Source organism: Colossoma macropomum, unplaced genomic scaffold (assembly GCF_904425465.1).
Source record: "Colossoma macropomum unplaced genomic scaffold, Colossoma_macropomum, whole genome shotgun sequence".
In the NCBI taxonomy this organism is placed as follows: domain Eukaryota; kingdom Metazoa; phylum Chordata; class Actinopteri; order Characiformes; family Serrasalmidae; genus Colossoma; species Colossoma macropomum.
The window spans coordinates 10,849,600-10,874,911 of record NW_023494794.1 but is presented as its reverse complement, the minus strand read 5'-3'; the positions used below and the strand labels follow the sequence as shown (position 1 = coordinate 10,874,911).

At 41.0% G+C, this 25,312-nt stretch overlaps 2 protein-coding genes across 3 annotated transcripts in view; one reads left to right on the top strand and one right to left on the bottom strand.

Annotated features, from left to right (window-relative positions):
• Positions 1-14,330, bottom strand: part of ophn1 (oligophrenin 1) — a 117,284-nt gene extending 102,954 nt beyond the window's left edge. Inside the window, exon 1 of one of the 2 annotated variants that reach the window (XM_036580154.1) lies at positions 13,638-14,330. In XM_036580154.1, coding sequence (XP_036436047.1) covers positions 13,638-13,791 — 154 coding nt within the window. In that variant the 5' untranslated portion in view covers positions 13,792-14,330. The remainder of the gene's footprint in view (positions 1-13,637) is intronic. The other variant, XM_036580155.1, reaches the window with a different exon arrangement.
• Positions 14,331-18,193: 3,863 nt separating this feature from the next.
• The window catches only part of yipf6 (Yip1 domain family, member 6), a 10,840-nt gene continuing 3,721 nt past the window's right edge, over positions 18,194-25,312 (top strand). Inside the window, exons 1-6 of the mRNA XM_036580153.1 lie at positions 18,194-18,274; positions 20,974-21,102; positions 22,385-22,463; positions 24,254-24,296; positions 24,483-24,608; positions 25,053-25,210. Coding sequence (XP_036436046.1) covers positions 18,242-18,274; positions 20,974-21,102; positions 22,385-22,463; positions 24,254-24,296; positions 24,483-24,608; positions 25,053-25,210 — 568 coding nt within the window. The 5' untranslated portion in view covers positions 18,194-18,241. The remainder of the gene's footprint in view (positions 18,275-20,973; positions 21,103-22,384; positions 22,464-24,253; positions 24,297-24,482; positions 24,609-25,052; positions 25,211-25,312) is intronic.

The following is a 25,312-nucleotide window of genomic DNA, read 5'->3' as shown; positions in this document are numbered from 1 at the left end:
TACTGACTACACAGGAAAATGGGTTTATATAGAACCATGAACACTCAAAGAACCTTTTGCATGGCTTTGCATCATGAAAAGCCTCTTCAGCTTGATGCAAAATGTGCAGATGATTTTGTATAGAACCTTTGAAAAGGGTTCTAAATAGCACTTCTGCTACGCTTTCATGATGCAAAGACTCCTCTAACCAAGCAAAAGTTTCTATTAAGACCCATTTCTTTGCTAAAGAACTGAAGAACCATGTTTTCTAAGATTGTAGTTAGTACAATTATAAGCACTGGCAGTTAAAACCGTAGCTTGGCCAGTTAAAACATTAGCTTGGCCAAAAATGCCAATGCAAAAGGTTCTTTGAGTGTTCATGGTTCTATTTAGACCCATTTTCTTTGCCAAAAACCCTTGAAGAACCATCTTTTTAAGAGTGTACCTCAGTACAATTACAAGCACTGGCAGTTAAAGCCTTAGCTTGGCCAGTTAAAGCCTTAGCTTGGCCAGTTAAAGCATTAGTCTGGCCAGTTAAAGCATTAGTCTGGCCAGTTAAAGCATTAGCTTGGCCAGTTAAAGCATTAGCTTGGCCAGTTAAAGCATTAGTCTGGCCAGTTAAAGCATTAGTCTGGCCAGTTAAAGCCTTAGCTTGGCCAGTTCAAGCATTAGCTTGGCCAGTTAAAGCATTAGTCTGGCCAGTTAAAGCATTAGTCTGGCCAGTTAAAGCCTTAGCTTGGCCAGTTCAAGCATTAGCTTGGCCAGTTAAAGCATTAGTCTGGCCAGTTAAAGCATTAGTCTGGCCAGTTAAAGCCTTAGCTTGGCCAGTTCAAGCATTAGTCTGGCCAGTTAAAGCCTTAGCTTGGCCAGTTCAAGCATTAGCTTGGCCAGTTAAAGCATTAGTCTGGCCGGTTCAAGCATTAGCTTGGCCAGTTAAAGCCTTAGCCTGGCCAGTTAAAGCCTTAGCTTGGCCAGTTAAGGCATTAGCTTGGCCAGTTAAAGCCTTAGCTTGGCCAGTTCAAGCATTAGCTCGGCCAGTTAAAGCCTTAGCTCGGCCAGTTAAAGCCTTAGCTCGGCCAGTTAAGGCATTAGCTCGGCCAGTTAAGGCCTTAGCTCGGCCAGTTAAAGCATTAGCTCGGCCAGTTAAGGCCATTAGCTCGGCCAGTTAAAGCATTAGCTCGGCCAGTTAAGGCCTTAGCTCGGCCAGTTAAAGCATTAGCTCGGCCAGTTAAGGCCTTAGCTCGGCCAGTTAAGGCATTAGCTCGGCCAGTTAAAGCCTTAGCTCGGCCAGTTAAAGCATTAGCTTGGCCAAAAATGCCAAAAATCAAATTTAGCCAGTTTTCTGCCCTCAAATGAAATCGCAATTAATTAGTATGATATTGAATGCATTCCTAATGAGTTATGTAATCTGTAATAGATTTGATGATGTGGTTTCTGACGCTGTATGACACACTGTTATGCATAAACATGGACTGAAGCACAGAGAGAATTCAGACTGTTGTCAGCAATGCTAATGTAGCTCATGATGATATGTTTATAGACAACAGTGAGTCATTCAGAGTCTGGATCCACATCAGCAGGTCTATTAAAAATAACTGAGCATCTCCACACGGTCTGAGGCGCTTATGCAGTGATTTAGGTATGCAGTTAGCACCATGCTAACTGGCTAACTCCACTACTTGTTAGCTACATCAGCCTCAGTTCTGGAGGCCCATTTGGAGTAAAAGGGAATATTGGGAAATGTTATGTATTATGGATACTTACTGTCCCATCATATCCTGCTACTAGCCTAGTTTCCCATGTGACGGTCAAAACATTACTCTGCAAATTTAAAAGGAAGGTGACCCGAAACATGTGATCCAGGTGCTGGAAGAGTAGTTACACCTGTCATCAGGTGTCATTAGGGCAAGTCACAACACTCCACAGTGAAGGCAACACCTGCCTCAGCACATTTCCAGGGCCTAGTAGAGCTTTACAGCCTCGCACTGTGAGGTGAAAGGTCACTGTGAGACTCCCGCTGACAATAACAGCACAATTACACCATCTATAATAATAAAATACCTACAACGATGTTTATTCCGCGTTTCACAAACTGCACTGAACTAAATCTAATTAAACAGGCCAAATTATGCTCACCTTATAATGAGACATGTAGTAGGTCAGTCTTCTTTAAGTACTGACGATGTCCATAAAGCACACTGTGACGTATTTTATCACGATAATAATAAAATATTGTCATATTGCCCAACCTTATTATATGTAATGTTGATGATGCTAAAATAGTGGAAAATCCGAAATAATTAATTTTTTTCGGGGGCTAATTTGCTTCACAATGCCCTGCATGTATCCCACAAACCTAACCTAGACTGCTTTCTTAGACCAACACACATATTCATAACCATTTCATGAGTAGAAAAGGTTCTACACAGCATCAAAAAGTTTCGTCAATTCATATATATATATGTATATATATATATATATATATATATATATACATCGATCAGGCAGAATGTTATGACCACCTCCTTGTTTCTACGCTCACTGTCCATTTTATCAGCTCCACTTACTATATAGGTGCACTTCGTAGTTCTACAGTTACAGACTGTAGTCCATCTGTTTCTCTGATACTTTGTTAACCCCCTTTTACCCTGTTCTTCAGTGGTCAGGACCCCCATGGACCCTCACAGAGCAGGCACTATTTGAGTGGTGGATCATTCTCAGCACTGCAGTAACACTGACGTGGTGGTGGTGTAACACCTCAGTGTCACTGCTGGACTGAGAATAGTCCACCAACCAAAAACATCCAGCCAACAGCGTCCAGTGACCACTGATGAAGGACTAGAGGATGACCAGCACGAACTGTGCAGCAGCAGATGAGCCATCATCTCTGACTTTACATCTACAAGGTGGACTGACAAGGTAGGAGTGTATGATTGAGTGGACGGTGAGTGGACACAGTGTTTAAAAACTCCAGCAGCACTGCTGTGTATACATACACACACACTCAACACATTCTACAATAATCTGAAGAACGATGTAAACACTGCACTTCCTAAACATCTCTCGAAGAACCATCTTGTTGTGTGCAAGTTTCTCTAGAATGTAGTGTTTCACCCAAATGACTTTGTTTAATCCTTAAGCCTTTAATTTTACGTACGTTTTGAAAAATTGGTGCTAAAGTTTGATGTGCGTGGTTGAAACTGGCCGTGGTTTCCACTGCAGCCGTGAGCAGATCTGCCCTGCGCTGTCGTGCAGACACAGCGGTGTAGTGTTTCTGTTTGCACTGCGAGGCTCCTGCACTGCAGAGTTTGCAGAAGCTCTGAAGCTGCAACAGCAGGAGGACGAGAAGGAAGTGGTTTTGTTTTCTTGTATTTCGTGGAGCTGCAGTGGTGATGCCGAGTGAATAGCGTAATAACGGAAGAATGAAAAGTGGAAGAGAAACCCAGAATTCCTCAGCGCTGGCTGTCAGACTATAATCGTTATCGCTCTGACGGCCTTCGGGCTCATTTAGGTCTGAACTAGGGCTGCCAGCGTCTGTTACATGAGTGATCTGCTAATCAGGGCACTAGATTTACTGTAATAAAATCCTCAGTGACACAATTCAGCAATAAAATGACAGAATGAGTTTCTAGTGGGTTGCATTTTCTTCAAACTCAGATGTTTAAGCCACATGTGGTCATCTAATCAGGATTAACAGCACTTAAAGCTTCCATCTCTGAGAGAGAGGAGAAAATCAGGCTGCTTCAGATCTGAAAACATCCACAGGTGTTTCTGTCCATCCTTCCACTGTGAGAAGACGACTCAGCGCTGTGGGTCTGAAAGGATGTGTAGCTGTCCAAGAAGAACCTCACTGAGAAAACATGGTTCTTGAAGGGTTCTTTAGTAAAGACAATGGTCCTGTATAGAACTATAAACAGTCAAAGAATCATTTCCATGCTTTAAAAAGTGTTCTTTGCGTGCGGAAACGGTTCTTCAGAGAATGTGCTGTTGATGGTTCTATATAGAACCTTTGCGAAAATGGTTCTATATAGCACCCAAAAGGCCCTGCGATGGACTGGCGACCTGTCCAGGGTGTATCCTGCCTTCCTCCCAATGACAGCTGGGATAGGCTCCAGCACCCCACCGCAACCCAGAAGGATAAGCGGTTTAGATGATGCATGTATGTATGTATAGCACCCAAAAGGGTTCTTCTATTGTTATGATGTCAAGCTTTTGGGTGCTAATTGGAACCCTTTTGTCAGAAAAGGGCAGCACACATTCATGGACACTTTCCATCAATCTAAGGAACTCAAGAACTCTTTTATGATGCAAAGAACACTTCAACCATGCAAAAGGTTCTTCGAGTGTTCATGGCTCCATATAGAACCATTTTCTTTGCTATAAAAACCCTTGAACAACCATTTTTTTAAGAGTGTAATCAGTGTAATCAGTTCTGAGGAAGCCTTCTAGACCTTCCAATAAGGACTAATGATTGTACTATATGGTTCTACATAGCTCCAAATAGGGTTCTGCTATTATCAAGCTTCTAACAATAGAAAAACCCTTTTTGGTGCTATATAGAACCATATACAACACATTCTCCATCAATCTAAAGAACCATCTACCATGCAATGAACAACTAAAACATGCAAATGATTCTTTGAGTGTTCATGGTTCTATATAGAACCATTGTCTTTACTAAAGAACCATTGCTGCTGGAGTTTTTAAACACTGTGTCCACTCACTGTCCACTCTATTAGACACTCCTACCGTGTCCGTCCACCTTGTAGATATAAAGTCAGAGACGATAGCTCATCTGCTGCAGCACAGTTTGTGTTGGTCATCCTCTAGTCCCTCATCAGTGGTTACAGGACGCTGTTGGCTGGATATTTTTGGTTGGTGGACTATTCTCAGTCCAGCAGCGACACTGAGGTGTTTAAAAACTCCAGCAGCACTGCTGTGTCTGATCCACTCGTACCAGCACAACACACACTAACACACCACCACCACGTCAGTGTTACTGCAGTGCTGAGAATGATCCACCACCCAAATAGTACCTGCTCTGTGAGGGTCCATGGGGGTCCTGACCACTGAAGAACAGGGCAACAAAGTATGCAGAGAAACAGATGGACTACAGTCTGTAACTGTAGAACTACAGAGTGGAACTATATGGTCAGTGGCGCTGATGCATATAAACGTGGGTCCATTAGGTTCTGTTTCTTACTGTAAGTGGGAGCAGCAGCACAATTTAGATCATTCAAACTGCCATCTAACCACTGCTGATTCATCAATAAGGTACATATTGATCGAGCACCACTTTTCTGGTGTGGATTAATCAGGTTTAATTACCAGCTTCACTTTGAATTCAGTGTTTCTTTAAGCTTTGGTTTAATTTGCTGAAAATACATCGAGATTATTGGCCCATTACTGGAGTAATTAAAGGTAATTAAAACCGTTTGTTTGTGTGAAAAGGGAAGTTCTCTTCTTCCTCTTTCTGCCTCAGTAACTCAGCGGAATTCGGCCCTGCTGACTCAAACCAGCTCCTCAGCACTGCCCCGTCCTCAAAGAGGAAACAATCACAGTCACTTAGTCACGGCACGCGTCCCCTGCTGTTGTGCAATCGTAACCGCCGCCCCCCACCCCGGGTCTCCAGGGATTTCGTCTCCTAACTCACTGCAGACAGAGATCAGTGTCACAACTGCAGCTACGAAACCAATAACTGAGACTATTTCAACAGAAACAGAGTTTATTAGTGTGGATTAGATCAGCGCGTTTCAATACAGAGTCTATAAGTGTTTTCTGTAAACAAAGCTTAGTAGCCATAGCAATCAGGCGTTCAATGTCTGTATGTACCTTGTTAAATGGGTCATTCTACAGAAACGTCCACTTTTCTATCTGTCCATAGGAGTCACTGGTGTTACCGATCCTCATTGGTGTCATCCGCTAAAATATGGAATTTAAACCATTTGTATTCTATTTTTTCACAGTTACCTCAGAATAAAGTCGGTCACACCAGTGACTTCAGCTAAAAGCTTCATATGAAATCATGAGATAAATGGGTCATTCCACAGAAACGTCCCTGGTGTTTACAGATATATTACACTTAAAAAACATGTTAGGGTTACAATTTATTTATATTTTAAAATAAAACAGTAAGTTATTTTAACAATTACACCTTATTTTACAATTACACTGGTTTTTAAATCAGTCATACTGAATTCCAAGCACCACAGAAGAGCTCGTCCTCACAGTCATGTGTGAAGGCTGGGGCCATATTTTGAGGTAAAAAACACATTTTTCTGCTATTTTTACTGCAATAATCTATACATGAGTATGAAATATATGATTTAAATGACATAAAGAAAACAAATGCCAAATAAATATTATTAAATATATAATGAAAGTTGTTGTCCCCAGGAGTCGTGTCACTGGTGTTACCGCGTAACAATAAATCTCTTATTTTGAAATGAAAGTCACACTGATGACATCACTCGACTTCCTTTTACCTGTTTTCTGAGGATCTATGAAGCCTATAGCAGTTTAGCCCCGCCCACCCACAGAGCATTTCAGCCTGGACTGCTTCTTTGAAAGAGGCAGCCAATCAAAAGAGAGCTCGTTTACACATATCTTAAAGGAGCAGTAACAAAAAAAGTTTTAAAAGAGTTTCATTCTAAATTACAGAGAGGCTGGAAAATGGTTGTGCTTTTGGCACATAAAATCACACTTCTCCATTTCCCAGTATGCCGCACCGCAGTTCTTCCAGTGCCTGCTGGTTTCTTTACAGGGTTTTATGTTACATAACACATTTTGACTCAGCAGAAGTGGAAGTGATTATTAGATATAATATTTTTTGAGCGCACAACTGTCTACAACATTACTGAAGGCATAATCCAGCAGTGCATTCTGGGAAATGCAGTTCAGCCTGGTTCTGAGAAACTGGAGGGTGACTTTAGGGTTCATTTGCATAACAAATTCACATATTGTGTATGTGGTGTTTCACTGCACGGATGGGTTGAATGCAGAGGTCTGATTCCGACGTGTTCAGACACAGTCGGCTAAAAGGTTCATTTCATTCATTCATTCATAGCAGCAGATGACCTATCGTCTCTGACTTTACATCTACAAGGTGGACTGATAAGGTAGGAGTGTCTAATAGAGTGGACAGTGAGTGGACACAGTGTTTAAAAACTCCAGCAGCACTGCTGTGTCTGATCCACTCAGACCAGCACAACACACACTAACACACCACCACCACATCAGTGTTACTGCAGTGCTGAGAATGATCCACCACCCAAATAGTACCTGCTCTGTGAGGGTCCATGGGGGTCCTGACCACTGAAGAACAGGGTAACAAAGTATGCAGAGAAACAGATGGACTACAGTCTCTAACTGTGTGAAACTGAGTGAAACTATATGGTCAGTGGAGCTGATAAAGTGGACAGTGAGTGTACTCAGGTACAATTAGTGGACTTAATGAAGTGGCTGGTCAGAGGTGTTCACTCATTTTCACTTAGAAAATCTACAAAAACATGGAAACAAACTTCTGCATATAACTGTATAACATTAAAGTATGTTTTGGGTGAGAGGGGTCATCAAACGTCCACACGGCCCAACTTTGGACAGTGCTTATCTACAGGATCTCAAACAAACAAACAGACACTCTGCATGACTGTAAACAATAACAAACAGCCCCTGCAGGACGGAGGACGCATTCAGAACATCCAGAGAAACAGGAGAACCATCAGCTTCAGTGTTAAACACAAAAACGGATCCTAGACCTGAATCAGCCTCAATAATACTACAAAAAAAAGAAGGAGAAGAAGAAGAAGAAAAAAGTAAGTCTGTATTATAGATAGTTGGGCTGAAAGACCCATAGACCCATGGACCTATAGCCCCATAGACCCATGAACCTATAGACCTATAGCCCCATAGCCCCATAGACCTACAGACCCACAGACCCATAGACCCATGAACCTATAGCCCCATAGCCCCAAAGCCCCAAAACCCCATAGACCCACGAACCTATAGCCCTATAGCCCCATAGACCCATATACCTATAGCCCTACAGCCCTAGAGCCCCATAGACCCATATACCTATAGCCCTACAGCCCCATAGCCCCATAAACCTATAGCCCTATAGCCCCATAGCCCCATAAACCCATGAACCTATAGACCTATAGCCCCATAGACCCATGAACCTATAGACCTATAGCCCCATAGACCTACAGACCCACAGGCCCATAGACCCATGAACCTATAGACCTAAAGACCCATAGCCCCATAGACCCCTAGACACATAGACCTATAGCCCCACAGCCCCATAGACCCTAACCCTAGACCCATAGACCCACGAACTTATAGACCTATAGACCTATAGTCCCATAGACCCATAGACCCATAGACCCACAGACCCCTACACAGATAGACAGAAGGGCAGATAGACCCATAGACATATAGACCCACAGACCTACAGACCCATAAAACAGATAGGCCGACAGACCAACATATAGAGAGACAGACAGACAGATAGATAGACAGATGAAACAGATGGATAGATAGATTGATTGATTAATGAATACTTTATTGATCCCAGAGGGAAACACAGAGTTAAAGAACACGTAACAGTAAACACTCAGTTTTAAAACACACACAGTTTAAAAAGCACACTGAGTAAAAGGGTCTAGAGTAATAAACAGTACATATAATACAATAACGTAATGCAGTGTTATGCTATATGTTAGTTATTACACAATACAATGTATATTTTTCATATTTACTTACTGATTTTTCATTATTTTTCCTTCTAGACATATAATAAGGCATATATTTTCATTTCTTTGATGTGCTTTCTGTTTAGTGTAACAGTGCAATATAATAATGTTCAAAAATAAAAGTAACTCACTGATATATGCAGACAGCTGCTCAAACAACAAACTAGCAGCATCGGACAGATGTTTAGATCCGTTTAGATGTTTAGATATTTCAGACTGACATGTCTCATGTTTCATTTCACTGCAGAATTAAATATTATATCATATATTATATTATACAGATTGATTCAGACTCATTTTATAATGTTTATGTTTTGGACAAATAAGCACATGAAATAAATTAGTTATTATCTCACAATGTCCAAATCAGTACATCTCTAAAGTAGATAAAAACTATAACAAGTAATGACAATAATTATCATCATAATCATTAATATGAACAGCTAACTTTATAATGCATAATAATATTACAAGTAACACACCATGTAGACCACATTATATACGCCTCCTGTATTTTCATATAAACACATTAAGCCCTAAAAGCTCTTTAAAGGGCTCATATCCTACATTTTTCCTTGTTTTATGCCTCGAGGTTTGTGTGGGTTTATGTGCTAAAATCAGTCATAATTCATTTCTGCAACCTCCCTTAAAATAAACAGGCTGTGTTTGTTACTGAGCCTATAAGACTGATATATGTAAATGTACTCTGCTCTGATTGGCCACTGAAACGCTCCTTATAAGTCCAGTGTGAAAGGGCAGGGCTAAACCGGCGTAGGCCGGATAAATGCACTGGGGACTGAATGTGGCATTTTAAACTCTGACAGTGTTCGCATGCAACATCAAACTTTCTCGTTACAAAAAAAGTGAGAAAATTCATTTCGCATGATATTTGCACTTTAAACCAGGCCAGCAGCCTCAGGCGACCCCAGCCACAAACCTCAGATGCTGACGGTGTGAGAGCGAGAGAGGAAGTGTGGTGTAAAGCGCTCTGTGACGCTGTTCTCAGACCAGCCAGGCAAACATGTGAGCTGAGGAGGAAACGGAGAGAGCTGCTCTGAGATCGGCAGCACTTTCCCACTCAGGAGTGTGTGTGTGTGTGACCTGTGTGTGTGCGGTTGCCCAATCTACCACACCTATTTATCCACCTCCATTGGTGCCACTCTGGGTCAGCTTTTCTTCCTTTTTCTTCCCCTCTCGTCTTCTTACTGTCACTCTTCAGCGTTTTCTAATATAATATTGCAGTGTTCATTACAAAACTGCTGTAAATACAGCTGTCATCGAATTTATATTCTTTTTCTTCTCACTATTATTCTTCTGCTGGATTTCTGTCCAATAATTCGTCCCACAGTTGCCGAGATATCGACACCATTCCAACTCCGGAATGTTCAGTCTGACTGGGAATGGTGTGCTTGTGTACAGCTTTTTGATCAGATGTACGGTTTTTGTATAATCATCGTTAAACGACGAATTTCTCCCTATAGAAATGAATGGGGGTCACCCAGATGATATAAGCCACAATGATATAAAGCCATTAGCAACACTTATTAACCATGTAGGATACCATAGCAACAACCTAGAAACACCTTAGCAACCACTTAGCAAAACCCTAGCATCCACCTGGGATACCATAGCAAGCACCTAACAACACCCTAGAAACCACCTGGGATACCATAGCAACCACTTAGCAACATCCTAGGAACCACCTGGTATACTACAGCAACCACTTCGCAACACCCTAGAAACCACCTGGGATACCATAGTAACCACCATCAACACCCTAGGAACCGACTGGGATACCACAGCAACCATGTAGCAACACCCTAGGAACCACATGGGATACCATAGCAACCACCTAGCAACACCCTTGCATCCATCTGGGCTACCTAGAAACCCTGTAGCAACACCCTGAGCACCACATGGGATACTATAGCAACCACCTAGCAACACCCTAGGAACCCTCTGGGATACTATAGCTACCACCTAGCAACACCCTAGCAACCACAGGGAAACCACAGCAATCATGGTTCTTTGCACGGTGAAACTGTTCTCCAGATTCTTAGAGAACGCGTTTATATGGTTCTATATAGAACTATAAACGCTTCATCTGTCGTTACAAGCTTGACATCATAAGAATAGCAGAAAGCTTTTTGCTGCCATATACAAGGTGTGAGACACAGGACCCCCTAATTAACCTCTTAGACCCCCAAATGTCTCAAAATCAAAATTCTGTGGGGGGCCTGGAAATAAACTTAGGCCACATGGAAACTAAGCCTATTTGAATTCATTGTTTCTGTGATGTCAAAAAAAAAAAAACCTAATTGGCATACAGATCTGCCAATTCAGCACAAAGCAGTTTAGCCCCGTCACTGCTTTTTGAATGAGGCAGCCAATCAGAAGAGAGCTCATTTACATGTATTACATCAGTCTTAAAGGGAGAGTAACAAAACCAGCCTGTTTGATTCTAAGGAATAAACAGAGGTTGGAAAAAGGTCATGAAAGGTCATGTAGGAGAGAACTACGGCTGTTTTTGATCAAGCGAGTCCCCATGGGGAAAAATAAAATCCAAAAAAAGGATATGGATATTGGCCCTTTCAAAAAATTATGTGTATTTATATATACATATATATATATATATATATATATATATATATATATATATATATATATATATATATATATTCTTAGAGAACATGTGCTGAATTGGCAGATCAGTATCACAGAAACAATGAATTCAAATAGGCTTAGTTTCCATGTGGCCTAAGTTTATTTCCAGGCCCCCCCAGAATTTTGATTTTGAGACATTTAGGGGTCTAAGAGGTTAATTAGGGGGTCCTGTATCTCACACCTTGTATATGGCAACAAAAAGCTTTCTGCTATTCTTATGATGTCAAGCTTGTAACGACAGATGAAGCGTTTATAGTTCTATATAGAACCATATAAACGCGTTCTCTAAGAATCTGGAAGAATTCATATATATATATATATATATATATATATACATACAATGCATACAATATATATATATATATATATATATACATATATATATATATATATATATATATATATATATATATATATATATATATATATACAATATGGGCCCCTCAATAACTCAGTAAGGATTTGATTTATTTAGGCACACAATTTAGGGCTAAAACCAAAAAATCAAACATGTCTTGGCTGATTGACCACATTTGGGGTAAATTTGATTTATTTTCACCAACTTATCACTTTACAGAGCCAATATCCTGCATATTTTGCATTGTATTTTTCCCCCCGTGGTCCACTTATGATGTTTGTGTTGTTTTATGTACCAATTCATGTATAAATGACTATTTTCTTTACTCTTTAGAATTAACAGGCTGTTTTTGTTATAGTGCATTCTTATTTAAATGAGCTCTGTTCTGATTGGCTATCCTTTATTGCATCTCAGTCCTGAAACACTCCTTATAGCTTCACTGCGATTGGGCCGGGATGAAGTACTCTGTTAGAAATGAAGGTTCTGTGCAGGTACACGTTTGTTCATCAATGTACAAACAGTGTAAATGTTCCCTCAAAGGTACAACAGTGGTTTTAAGGTCAGATTATGAACCTTAAATAAGTTTTTCCAGGTGAAAAGTTCGTATTTGTACCTTTTCATAAGCAAATGTTTTAAAACAGAACGGTAAAATAAAAGTCCTGGAGACGAGACGGGGTGTGTGGAGTCAGTACAGCTTAGAACAGATCATTTCAGTGGATTATGGTTCAGTTATGTTCCCTGACTAAAGGTACTGAGATGGACCCTTGAGGGTCCCACCCCAGTGACAAGAGGGGTCCTGCACCAGTGACAGTTTAGTACCTTTATTTCTCAGAGTGTACTGTAGGCTGAATTGTTGAATAGATGTAAGTGCACTGTTTTTTGTGACATCACAAGAACAATTAATTCAAAACATTCATTTATGACATCAGACATGACCTTATCTGTCATACGAGCCCTTTAAAGCAGGCCTTAGGTTCCGAACGCAGCTCCCATCATACTCCAAAAAGCTAAAAAAGGGTTCTTCAAGGGTTCTTTAGCATACAGAACGGCTCTATTTAGAACCATAAGTTCTATCCAGACCCCTTTCACGCTTAAATGGTTCTTTGCATGGTGAAATGGTTCTTCGGATTGATGAAGAATGATGTTGACACCTTTTTGACTGTTTCTTCTATTGTTACAAGCTGGACAACAACAGCAGAACCCTTTTCGTTCTGTATAGAACCTTACACAACCATTTCACCATGTAAATCTCACAGTTCTAAACAGAATATTCCCTTCACTCCATTTTTAGCGTGTACAACAGTGACTAATTCACCCCACAGCTCTCTCTGTAGCTGTAAATAGTTGTTTGTTCCATCATAAACAAGCAGAGAGGTTACAGGGAGGCCGTCACAGCGCGTAACCCATCATCACAATAACCATCCAGCCATCTGCCCACTTGCTCTGTGTATACAGGCTCGGCCAGGCCCATGCCATTCATAATCCCACGCTTAATCCCATCATTTCACAGCTGAGAGAAAGCACAGGGCTGGGAAAACTGTTATAATGGACTTTACATGGATCTAAAGCTGCCCTGCATTTATACACGTCCTGCTTTCATAACAGAAAGCAAAGCAAAAGCAGGTGTGTTTTTAGTCATCCCCATTCTAACTCCACTGGCAGTTCAAAACAGGGCGTCTTTCCTTTCCCACCCGTTTTCAGCACAAGCCGCGCCTCCCGCGCTGTGATTGGCTACCAGCTGCCCCGCTTGGTTCGGCCAGTAGCGCAGAACTGGAATCGCCTGGGCAGGAGGAGGAGGAGCTTTGCCGGAAAACGGGTGGGAAAAGAAATAAGGCGTTTTGAGGAAGGGGAGCCCCCTTTATGGGGGAATAAAATACTTTGTTTACCTCGTATGGCGTTTATGACGTTGTTCCCATCCTTGATGACGTCCTTGAGGAACTTGCTCGTCCTCTCCAGCTCCGATTCGTAACATTTGAGCCTCTCTCTGAAATCCGGACTGTCCGAGTAGCAGTCGCTGAACTCCAGCGGAGGATGCCCCATCTCTCTGTTTGTCCCGTTAACCCCCCACTAACTCGCCCTCCTCCACTTGTAGCACACTTTACGGATCGATACGGACCGATATTGATGGATGACGTGGGAGTGGGAGAGGGAGGAGGAGGAGGAGGAGAAGGAGAAGGGGGCTCAATAATAAAAGTGACGTCACGCCTCACTTTTGCCTCCTATTTTCTGTTCTCTTTGGGTGCATAAAGTCCAGAAAGGCAAGCCTGGGTCAGACGATGGGCGCCAGCGAAGTTAAGTCTGCCCACATTTGGCTGAAGCAGCAATAAAAGCCCAGTCCAGGTGCAGATTGCGCAAAGCCCGCGCGCTGTGAACTCCTTCAAACGCTGCCCGAACTCAGAGCTCCTGCGACTCGAGCCTCAAAGCGGAGCGGGACTGAAAATCAACTGAATTAATTGATTAATTTGAAAAAAACAAGGCGCTCGTTTCTGCAGCTCCTCGCCCCGCTGAGCGATCCTGCTCACTTTTCCTCGTTGTGGGAGAACCTCCTTGTGGAGGAGGATGGTCAGATGCACAGGGCCCTCCTACAGGAGCAGCCTTAAAGACACAGGACCCGGCAAACGCTGAGAACAGAGCCGCATTGTGGCGGAGTAAAATGGGTGTGGAGAGGCACTTTAAAGGGGAAGTCCAATGAATTTTCATCATCCCTATAAAAATAAAGGGTTAAGATGTAAACAAAGTCCTCCAGAAAGGGTTGGCGTGAGACGCTTCGTTCTCGAGAAACTCGCCGAGAAAGATTTGTTCACAGTGGTGGTGATGGGAACCAGACGTCCATCTCACAAAACGTATGTCGTACGCACAAGATATTCATGCAGAGAGGCAGAAAAAAGGCAATTTTAACATTGCTTTGGTGGTTTTGGATAGTAAATAAAATGGCTATATTTGTGCTGTGGTCATGGCGACGTCTGGTTCCTATCACATCCACTGTAAAGAAATCCGAACCAGACTAAACTAACTAAATGACATCTCAAATGCTCAGTTATGCAATTTTTAACAATTTTACTGCAACTACAATAGAATTCATCAGTCAACGCTACAACAATACAAGTTTTAACATATTGCTGCTAATATATCTGGGTGTTTATACAACTGTGGGCACTTTTGGCGTCCAGATCTTTTAGAGAATGGACGATAAGCAGCTGTGAGTTTGTAGGATATGAATAAAAATAGTATTAAGGCCCAAAATGAGCTTCAGAAGTGACATAAGGTCAGTACATTTAGCAACAATTTGTGTGTGAAAATGTCTAATGGTGCAGCTTTATGCTAAATATGTAATCATAAATTCAAAATCACATTCAGTAAGGTTTAATAATTTATTCATTTAGGTAACTATCACTTCAAATGTGATGTTTATTCATATATGAAACTGCGGTGATTGAAAATTGACCTTGTACATAAGAGATTGCACTCTGCTCTAATCAGATCGAGGCCTGCTGACCTGCAGAATGTTATTGTGGTGTGTTTTATATTATGGGGTTATTAATATGTTGTATTTTTTGTTGATGTTTAGCACTTTAAAACTATGTTTCTGTTTTATTTTACTTTAAGAAAGTTCATATGTTTGTATAAAATTATGATTTAAATCACAACTTCATTCATAATTAAATCCAAGGCCCCAAAGCCAGAGTAAAAGGAAGTCCTAATCACTGGGTGAACCACTAAAGAGGAAGAACATTGTTCCCCCTGTTTAACCAGCACCTCACCATAACATCCCAAACACATACAAAAACATATACAGTGGTGTGAAAAAGTGTTTGCCCCCTTCCTGATTTCTCATTCTTTTGCATGTTTGTCACAGTTAAATATTTCAGATCACCAAACAAATTTAAATATTAGACAAAGATAACACAAGTAAACACAAAATGCAGTTTATAAAGGAAGGTCTTTATTATTAAGGGAAAAAGATACCCAAACCTACAGGGCCCTGTGTGAAAAAGTGATTGCCCCGTCCATTAAAACATAAATTAACTGCGGTTTATCACATCTTTGGAAAGCTGAGTTCAATTTCACCCAGGCCTGATTACTGCCACACCTGTTCTCAATCAAGAAATCACTTAAATAGGACCTGCCTGACAAAGTGAAGTAGACCAAAAGATCCTCAAAAGCTAGACATCATGCTGCGATCCAAAGAAATTCAGGAACAAATGACAAACAAAGTAATTGAGATCTATCAGTCTGGAAAAGGTTATAAAGCCATTTCTAAAGCTTTGGGACTCCAGCGAACCACAGTGAGAGCCATTATCCACAAATGGCAAAAACATGGAACAGTGGTGAACCTTCCCAGGAGTGGCCGGCTGACCAAAATTACCCCAAGAGCGCAGCGACGACTCATCCAAGAGGTCACAAAAGACCCCACAACAACATACAAAGAACTGCAGGCCTCACTCGCCTCAGTTAAGGTCAGTGTTCAGGACTCCACCATAAGAAAGAGACTGGGCAAAAATGGCCTGCATGGCAGAGTTCCAAGACGAAAACCACTGCTGAGCAAAACGAACATAAAGGCTCGTCTCAGTTTTGCCAGAAAACATCTTGATGATCCCCAAGACTTCTGGGAGAATACTCTGTGGACTGACGAGAGAAAAGTTGAAATTTGGAAGGTGTATGTCCCGTTACATCTGGCGTAGAAGTAACACAGCATTTCAGAAAGAAACATCATACCAACAGTAAAATATGGTGGTGGTAGTGTGATGGCCTGGGGTTGTTTTGCTGCTTCAGGGCCTGGAAGACTTGCTGTGGTAAATGGAACCATGAATTCTACCTGTCTACCAAAGAATCCTGAAGGAGAATGTCCAGCCATCTGTTCGTGACCTCAAGCTGAAGCGCACTTGGGTTCTGCAGCAGACAATGATCCAAAACACACCAGCATTATGAATTACAACAATTCTGCAAAGATGAGTCGCCAAAATTCCTCCACAGTGCTGTAAAAGGCTCATTGCCAGTTATCGCAAACGCTTGATTGCAGTTGTTGCTTCTAAGGGTGGCCCAACCAGTCATTAGGTTTAGGGGGCAATCACTTTTTCACACAGGGCCCTGTAGGTTTGGATTTCTTTTTCCCTTAATAATAAAGATCTTTGTTTATAAACTGCATTTTGTGTTTATTTGTGTTATCTTTGTCTAATATTTAAATTTGTTTGGTGATCTGAAATATTTAACTGTGACAAACATGCAAAAGAACAAGATATCAGAAAGGGGGCAAACACTTTTTCACACCACTGTAAACACTAGCGAACCGTGTTCAGGCTGTTTTCAGGTGTGAAAGACAAGAGGTTCTAAATAATTATGAGATGTATAATTAATATGCAGTAATAAAGAGGAAAAACTGTTATTTATGTACAATAATCTGCATTAATAACGCAGAGTCTACAGCAAAAATCTCAATGTGCAGAAACATTACTGGTGCATTAATTTGAGCAAATTTGGATTTTAAATGTATAAGTTAAAACAGCGCCCCCTACCAAGCACACAGTAAAATACAACAGCGCCCCCTACCAAACTCAGATTTAAATACAACAGCGCCCCCTACCAAACTTAGATTTAAATACAACAGCGTATTATATACACACATATATATATATATATATAAAATACAATAATATAAAATATTATGTAATGATTAAATATCTAATATAAGTATAATTGGTATACTTTAACAAAGTATAATTTAAAATTAATTTTAATTTAATTTTAATTTATAATTTAAATACAACCGTGCCTCCAACTCAAATTTAATATAATTTAATATTAAATGTAAACATAACAAAAATAACAAAAATACAATAAAATAAAATATAATATAATAATAATAAAAATATAATATAAGTATAATTTAAAATTAATTTAAACATAATTATAAGTCATAATTTAAATATAACAGCGCCTCCAACTCAAATTTAATATAATTTAATATTAAATGTAAACATAATAAAAATAAAATAAAATACAATAATATAAAATATAATATAATAATTAAAAATATAATATAAGTATAATTTACAATTAATTTAAACCTAATTATAATTATAATTTAAATATAACAGCGCCTTCAACTCAAATTTCAATGTAATTTAAATGTAATTTATGTATAATTTATGATTTAAAAATAACAGCGCCCCCTACCCGAACCCAAATAAATTTATATTTAATATATTCACATTTTCTTTATTTTGGTTTATCATGTTGTCGTATTGTTTTGTTGTTTCATTTGTTCTTTTTGCACATTTTTTTGAAGCGCCTTCTATGAATAAATCAGCAACAACAACAACAACAACAACAACAATAATAATAATAACAATAATAATAATAATAATAATAATAATAATAATAACAATAATAACTATATCTTGCGCGTGGCAGATCGCGCTGGGTGTCGCGTTGTCTTTGTGCACGTCAGCACAGTCCGGTGACGTAGCGACATCCGCGTTGTCTGGGAAACATGGCGGAAGTTGTGGACGTAAATAAACCTCTGGTAAGAAATAAACGGGTTTTTATAAAGATTAGTATAATAAACCGCCGTGACTGTCGGCCTGTTTAAGTGTGTGTGTGTTGGGGACGGTTCTCCGTCCTTACGGCGGCCGCCGTGTTTCTCGGTAATGTGATAAATGAGAGTTTTTCGGCGGTGGAGCTGAGTGCGGAGCTCTCCACGGAGCAGCGCCTGATAACGGACAACTGTGAACGCGCTGCTGCAGTCTGGGCCTGATCTGGACCTGATTTGGACCTGTTCTGGACCTGTTCTGGACCTATATTAGTCCATATTCATCAGACCTCTCAAACTAAGGCTGCTCTGGGATCCAGTTATCACCAAAAACCGAAGTTAGCCTCTTGTTCGCCGAGTGGAACCGAAAAAATCCTATAAGAAGCTGATTTCAGACTGAGACGTCAGCATGTAGCTTAACTGCTGCACCATTTAAGGTGGAACGGGAAATTTCCTCAGAGCCTCTCAGAGTAACGTTAGCAGAGCTTCGGACTCCTTTATAGATCAGCTATATCTGATTTTGCTGATCCTGGATCAGCACTAACTACTCTGAGTCACCAAATCGAGCGTCCCTTTCAGGTCATTAATAAATAAGGCTGATCTGGATCTACTTGTCTGGTCTTGGTCTGGTTCTAGATCTGAGCACTTAAAAAAGGTGGTTCCTCAAGGATTCTTTATTAAAGACAGTGGCTCTGTATTGAACCGTGAACACTCAGAGAACCATTTGCATGCTTAAAACATTCTTTGTGCGGTGAAATGGTTCTTCAGGTTGAGTGAGAATGTGGTTCTACATAGCTAGCACCAAAAAGCATTCTTCTACAGTTACAAGGTTCACATCATGACAACAGCAGAACCCCTTCTATATCAATCTGAAGAACGATTTCACCATGCAAATAACCATTTAAGCATGCAAATGGTTCTTTGGGTGTTCATGGCTTGATGTAGAACCTTGGTTTTTAATAAAGAACCTTTGAAGAACATCTTTTTTAAGAGTGTAGGTCTGGACAACAGTGAACAGCATAGCTATACACTGAACAAGGCTGAATCGCCAGTAGGACAAACTCATTAGTGAGTGGTTTGTATTGGGAGAAATTGGGACTAAATCTAAATGAGCATTATAGTAAAATTAAAGGCTACAAAGGCAGTAAAATGTAGATATTTTAGTGCAGAAAACCAACGTCACCTAAATGTTCTTCACTACTGCAGTTAAATAATCACATCATTAATACACTATATGGACAAAAGTATTGGGACCCCTACGGGAGCTTTTATGAATCCCATTCTAAATCCATGGGCATTAATATGGAGTTGGTCCCCCTTTGCATCTCTAACAGCTTCCACTCTTCTGGGAAGCTTCCTACAGATGTTGGACAGAGTCTGTGGGAATTTCTGCCCATTCATCCAGAAGAGCATTTGTGAAGTCAGACACTGATGCTGGACGAGAGGGTCTGGCTCACAATCTCTGTTCTAGTTCATCCCAATGGTGTTGATGGGGTTGAGGTCAGGGCTCTGTGAGGGCCAGTCAAGTTCTTCCACACCAAACTCACCCAGTCAGGCCTTTATGGAGCTGCTTTGTGCACTGGGGCTCAGTCATGCTGGAACAGAAAAGGTTCTTCCCAAACTGTTCCACAAAGTTGGAAGCTACAATTGTCCAAAATGTCTTTGTGCTGAAGCTTTAAGGTTTCCCTTCACTGGAACTAAGGGTTCTAGATCAACCCCTGAAAAACAGCCCCATATCATCATCCCTCCTCCACCAAACTCTACAGCTGGCACAGTGCAGTCAGGCAGGTAACGTTCTCCTGGCATTCGCCAAACCCAGACTCGTCCATCAGACTGACAGATAGAGAAGTGTGATTGGTCACTCCACAGAATACGTTTCCACTGCTCCAGAGTCCAGTGGCGGCGCTTTACTCCACTCCATCAGACGCTTGGCTTTGCGCATAGTGATCTTAGTCTTGTGTGCAGCTGCTCAGCCATGGAAACCCATTTCGTGAAGTTCCTAATGTGCAGTTCTTCTGCTGATGTTGCTTCCAAAGGCAGTTTAGTGATGATTCCACAGAGGATAGACACTGAGCTTCAGCACTCGCGGTTCACTCTGTGAGTTTGGTGGTCTATCCACTTTGTGGCTGAGCTGTTGTTGCTCCTAGACGCTTCCATTTCTCAGTAATAGCACAGTTGTCTGGGCAGAACTAGCAGGACAGAAACCTCACAAACTGACTGTGTCAGAGGTGACATCCTATTAAAGTCACTGAGCTCATCAGTACGACCCTCTACTGCCAGTGTTTGTCTATGGAGACCGCAAGGCTATGAGCTTAATCTGATCCACCTGTTAGTAAAGGGTGCGGCTGAAACACCTGAACTCAATAATTAGGAGGGGTGTCCCAATACTTTTGTCCATATAGTGTATCATGAGCATGTTTTCTTTGTTGGTTTTACACATAGAAAACTGTATATTGTCAAAACTGAAGGAACAGCATTGCTAAAAGTCCTGCTTTGTTAGTAAAGCCATATTTATTCCCTTGTCATGATGTCAGAACTCATCAGCACTCAAGCCTTTCAGGTGTTTAAACCACCTTCGTACCAAAAGAGTTTCAACATAAGCCTTTAACCACTGCTCTTCATACCAGCTTTGATCAGCATGAAGCTGAGAAAAAATGTAAAAAATAATTCGCTGGGTTGTTTTGTGTGGTCAGTTTGCAGGTTTATCTGACGTGTCGATTGCGGAGGATATTCCAGTAGAGGGAGATATCGCGGTGCCAGTGAGGTCTCAGAGTGGAGACGATGAGATTTCCACGCTGGACGAGCCTGTAAAGGACACTATTGTAAGTTTTCCATGAAGCTTCTGAACGGAGGAGTCACTTTCTACACATGAACTCCTGTTCAGCATTTCTCCATAATTGAGTATTTGAGATTCAGAGTGGTTTGGTGTGAAATGGTTCAGATTTCTTTACAGTGGTGGTGATAGGAGCCAGGGGTCGCCATGACTACAACACAAATATAGACATTTTATTTACTCTCCAGAACCACCAGTGAACCTACACGAGTCTTCTGAGTTTATATGGAATGATGATGATGGTAAATAGTGATAAATCTGATGTAATGATGACCGTTTCATGTAATAACGTAGTGTTTATGATGGTGAAATCTGAAAAAATAAGTTTCCTTTGGGGATTATTTTGCTTTACTTTTACTATTTCTATTTATGGCCTGAATTGTCTATCATAAAACACTGAGTGTCACTTAATAATCCGATAACTGCAGAAAATCAGATTTCATTAGTAATCCTTTCAACGTGTTTACATGCACTTGAGTAATCAGATAATGGGGAAACTCCTGGTCTACATGAGTCAGACAGTAATCAGATTTCTGTTTTACAACCAGCCAATAAACTCACAGAAGAAGTCGTGACGTAAACGTAACGTAAAACTCAAACTTGTCGTCAAGCACATTTGGTTTCAGCGTCGCTCCAAAAGTGTTTTGCTGCTCGCTTATTTCCGGCACCGCGGTCTGTTTTGCACATGCTCAGACTGAGAAATCTGAAAGAAATCAGAGTAAGAGTTTACAGCACTGAGAAATCTGATTACTGAGCTAAAATCCAGCCTCTTTATCAGATTGAGATCGAAGTGTGATGTTCACATGACCGTTTGAATAATCTGATAACTGCAGAAATCCTATTATGATCAGATTATTGAGTGCAGGTAAACACACTCAGTGTCTCAGACATCAGGCAGTGAATTCATAACCATTTCATGTAGGAACTTTCTGTGAGGGAGCTTTTAGAGGTGGACGTCTGGTTCCTATCACCACCACTGTGAACAGTTCTGACTCGGTAAGTTTCTCTAGAACAGAGCGTTTCACACCAAACCACTCTGAACGACTCTGTTTACATCTTAGTCTTTCCTTTTAATTAGGAAATTCTTAGATCTCCTCTTTAACAGTCTTTACTACACACGTTTAGGCCTGTTCTGAGTTCATAAACACATTGTTGTAAAATGTTCACGATTATTCTCAAAGCTGGATTTGTATTTGAGACCTGACGTGTGTTTCTCGTGTGTGTGTGTGTGTGTGTGTGTGTGTGTGTGTGTGTGTGTGTGTGTGTTGTAGTTGAGGGATTTGAAGGCGGTGGGTCAGAAGTTTGTCCACGTGCTGTATCCAAAGAAAAGCTCAGCTCTGCTCCGAGACTGTGAGTATAATTATATCAATTACAGTCACGTTAATCCAAATCAATCACATTGATCCGTACACAAACCCGTCGACTTTCGGCAGAAATTTGATACCATGTAGAACAGCATGCAGTTCACAGCAGTTCCTTATTGGCCAGCCCACAGATTCAGTATTTCATTACTGTGGGCCAGTTAGAACGTTACTGGTGTGTCAAAAGAGAGACACGTTTTGTGAGCAGTTTGTGAAATTTGTTTCTGGAATTTCTTTTGAGGAGCGGCTGAGAAAAGTTCACATTATCATTATTAGTAACCAAGAAAATCAGGGGCCGGATTCTCGAAAGTGTTCTAGGAAAGAAAATCTTCTTAAATGTGTGTTTTTTCTTAACTTCATTCTTAAGAAAAAGTTATTCTTCAAATAACCGCTTAAGAATTCTTTTATTTTTCGGCGCTGACGTGGCAGATCTGGCGATCCTGTGTTGGCCTTCACCCTCCTAGTGTTGATAGTGTCGTGTGATTGGGGGAGTCCTAACTAGTGGGTGGAACTGGATATGACTAAATCGAGGAGAAAATGGGGGGAAAAATGAAAAAAAAAAGGATTTTCTTAACTATTTTCTTAAAATGATTGTAAGAACAAGTGGTATTCCTGGAAATATTATTTACTTAAATGTTTTCTTAACCTTATTATAGCTTTACACTTGTCTTAGGCTGCAAGGGTTGACAAGGTGATCATCTAAATTTATCTCGGACGCTGCCTCTGCTCCTCATCCTCGTCCATCACCCCACAATTATCATGATTTCAAATAAGGATTTTTTTTCCTGCTGACCGTTTCATCCACCATCTCCTGTAGTTCTTGTTTGCTATTTTTTTTTAAATGCTCGGTTTGATGTTTTTCCTCCATTTTGCTCTTCTGAGCGGATTAAACTAAATAACGCAAATATCTCACGTTGTTTATGGTACGTAGTAAAATCCAATACAGCATACATCAGAAAACAAGGATTTTCTTAAGAAAATCGTAAGAAAATAATTTAAATTATTAGTCCTAAGAGAACATTTGAGAACTTTTTTCAAGTACTGCACTGAAGATCATTCTTATGAACTTCTTAGTGTTTGTCTTAAGAACCTTCGCACGTTTTTTTCTTAAGAAAGCTTTCGAAAGTCCAGCCCCAGCTTTTATTTTTCATTTTGCATCTGAAATTGACGTAGAACACGCTGATTTCTGTGAACTGTGACCGCTGTGAGATCTAAACAGTGATCTATATCGCAAGTGCTGAACACTGGTACAAGGACTGTGAGCCATTATGAAGCCTGTAGAGCACAAATGATGGCCAGAGTTTTTAGAAGGGAATATAGATGTAGAGTCTCATAAGACGATTTCTTAAAAGTGGCTTACCATGCCAAGGACAAAAGGTCAATGTGTACAAAATTTGGCTGATGAATCTGACTGGTGGCTGTTTCTGATTGGTCAGTGAAATGGGTGAGTGACTGATTGGTAAGTGAGGCTGCCCATGTGAGTAATATGACCAATTTTGTACACTTTGGCCTTTTGACCTTGGAAATAAGTGACGTGAAACTATGACCCCTTTGTTTTAGTGTCAGCCAGTTTGCTGCTATACAGAGCAGCATGCAGCGCATATTTGCTTCGGAATGCATTAGAATTTCATGTTAAAATCACTGAAATGTTCTCCTGGGAATAATGCTCCTGTAGTGGAGATCGGTTTTTCACTGCTCATGAGTTTGCATGTTAATCAAATCAATCAAATTAATCACCTTTCACAGTTTGAAGGACTTGTTGTGTGTCTCTCTCTATAGGGGACCTATGGGGACCTTTACTGCTGTGTGTTACCCTGGCGCTGTGAGTGATTCACACAGAAAACACTGAAACACTGCATACAGATAATATAGTAAACATTGAGCAGCCTTTATTCTAGAGAGCTTTACAGCCAAGTTCTGTTATAAAAGCTTTACTAAAGTGTGTGTGTGTGTGTGTGTGTGCGTGTGTGTGTGTGTGTGTGTTTTTGTGTGTGTGTGTGTGTGTCAGGATGCTGCAGGGTGGATCAGCTGACAGTAAGGATGACGGGGGGCCGCAGTTCGCTGAAGTTTTCGTCATTGTCTGGTTCGGCTCCATCATCATCACCCTCAACTCCAAACTGCTGGGCGGGACCATGTAAGTAATCTGACCAATCAGAAACAGCCACATCAGCGAATCACCGACCAATAAAATCAACAGCATCACTGCATCATTGACCAATCACTTAACCACTTCACTGACCGATCAGATTCACCTGCATCACTGACCAATCAGAAACAGCCACATCTCTGCATCATTAACCAGTCACTCACCTGCATCACTGACTCGTCAGATCTGCCCACAACACTGACCCGTCAGATCTGCCCACAACACTGACCCGTCAGATCTGCCTGCATCACAGCATCACAGACCAGCCACATTCACCTGCATCCCTGAACATTGTGGACCCTCCTGCACAAAAACTACTGCTTCTGTCACCAGAACCTCAATACTAATTCCCAGACTCTGTACCTGAGCAGTGCAGCTCTGCCCACAGCGCCATCTAGTGTATATATTAGTGTTCTTTCTCTCTCTGTGCAGATCGTTCTTCCAGAGTCTGTGTGTGTTGGGTTACTGTATCCTCCCGCTGACCGTGGCCATGCTGGTTTGTCGGCTCGTCCTCCTCGGCTCGATGGAAGTGGGCGGTTTCATCATCCGGCTGGTTGTGGTCACCGCCTCCTTCGGCTGGTCAACGTTCGGTACGGAACTCAGCCCCACTCATACATTCATACTCAGCCAGACTCTCAACAGCAGAGGAAGGTCATAACAGCTATAGTTCATCATTTCAATGTAGAGTTTAG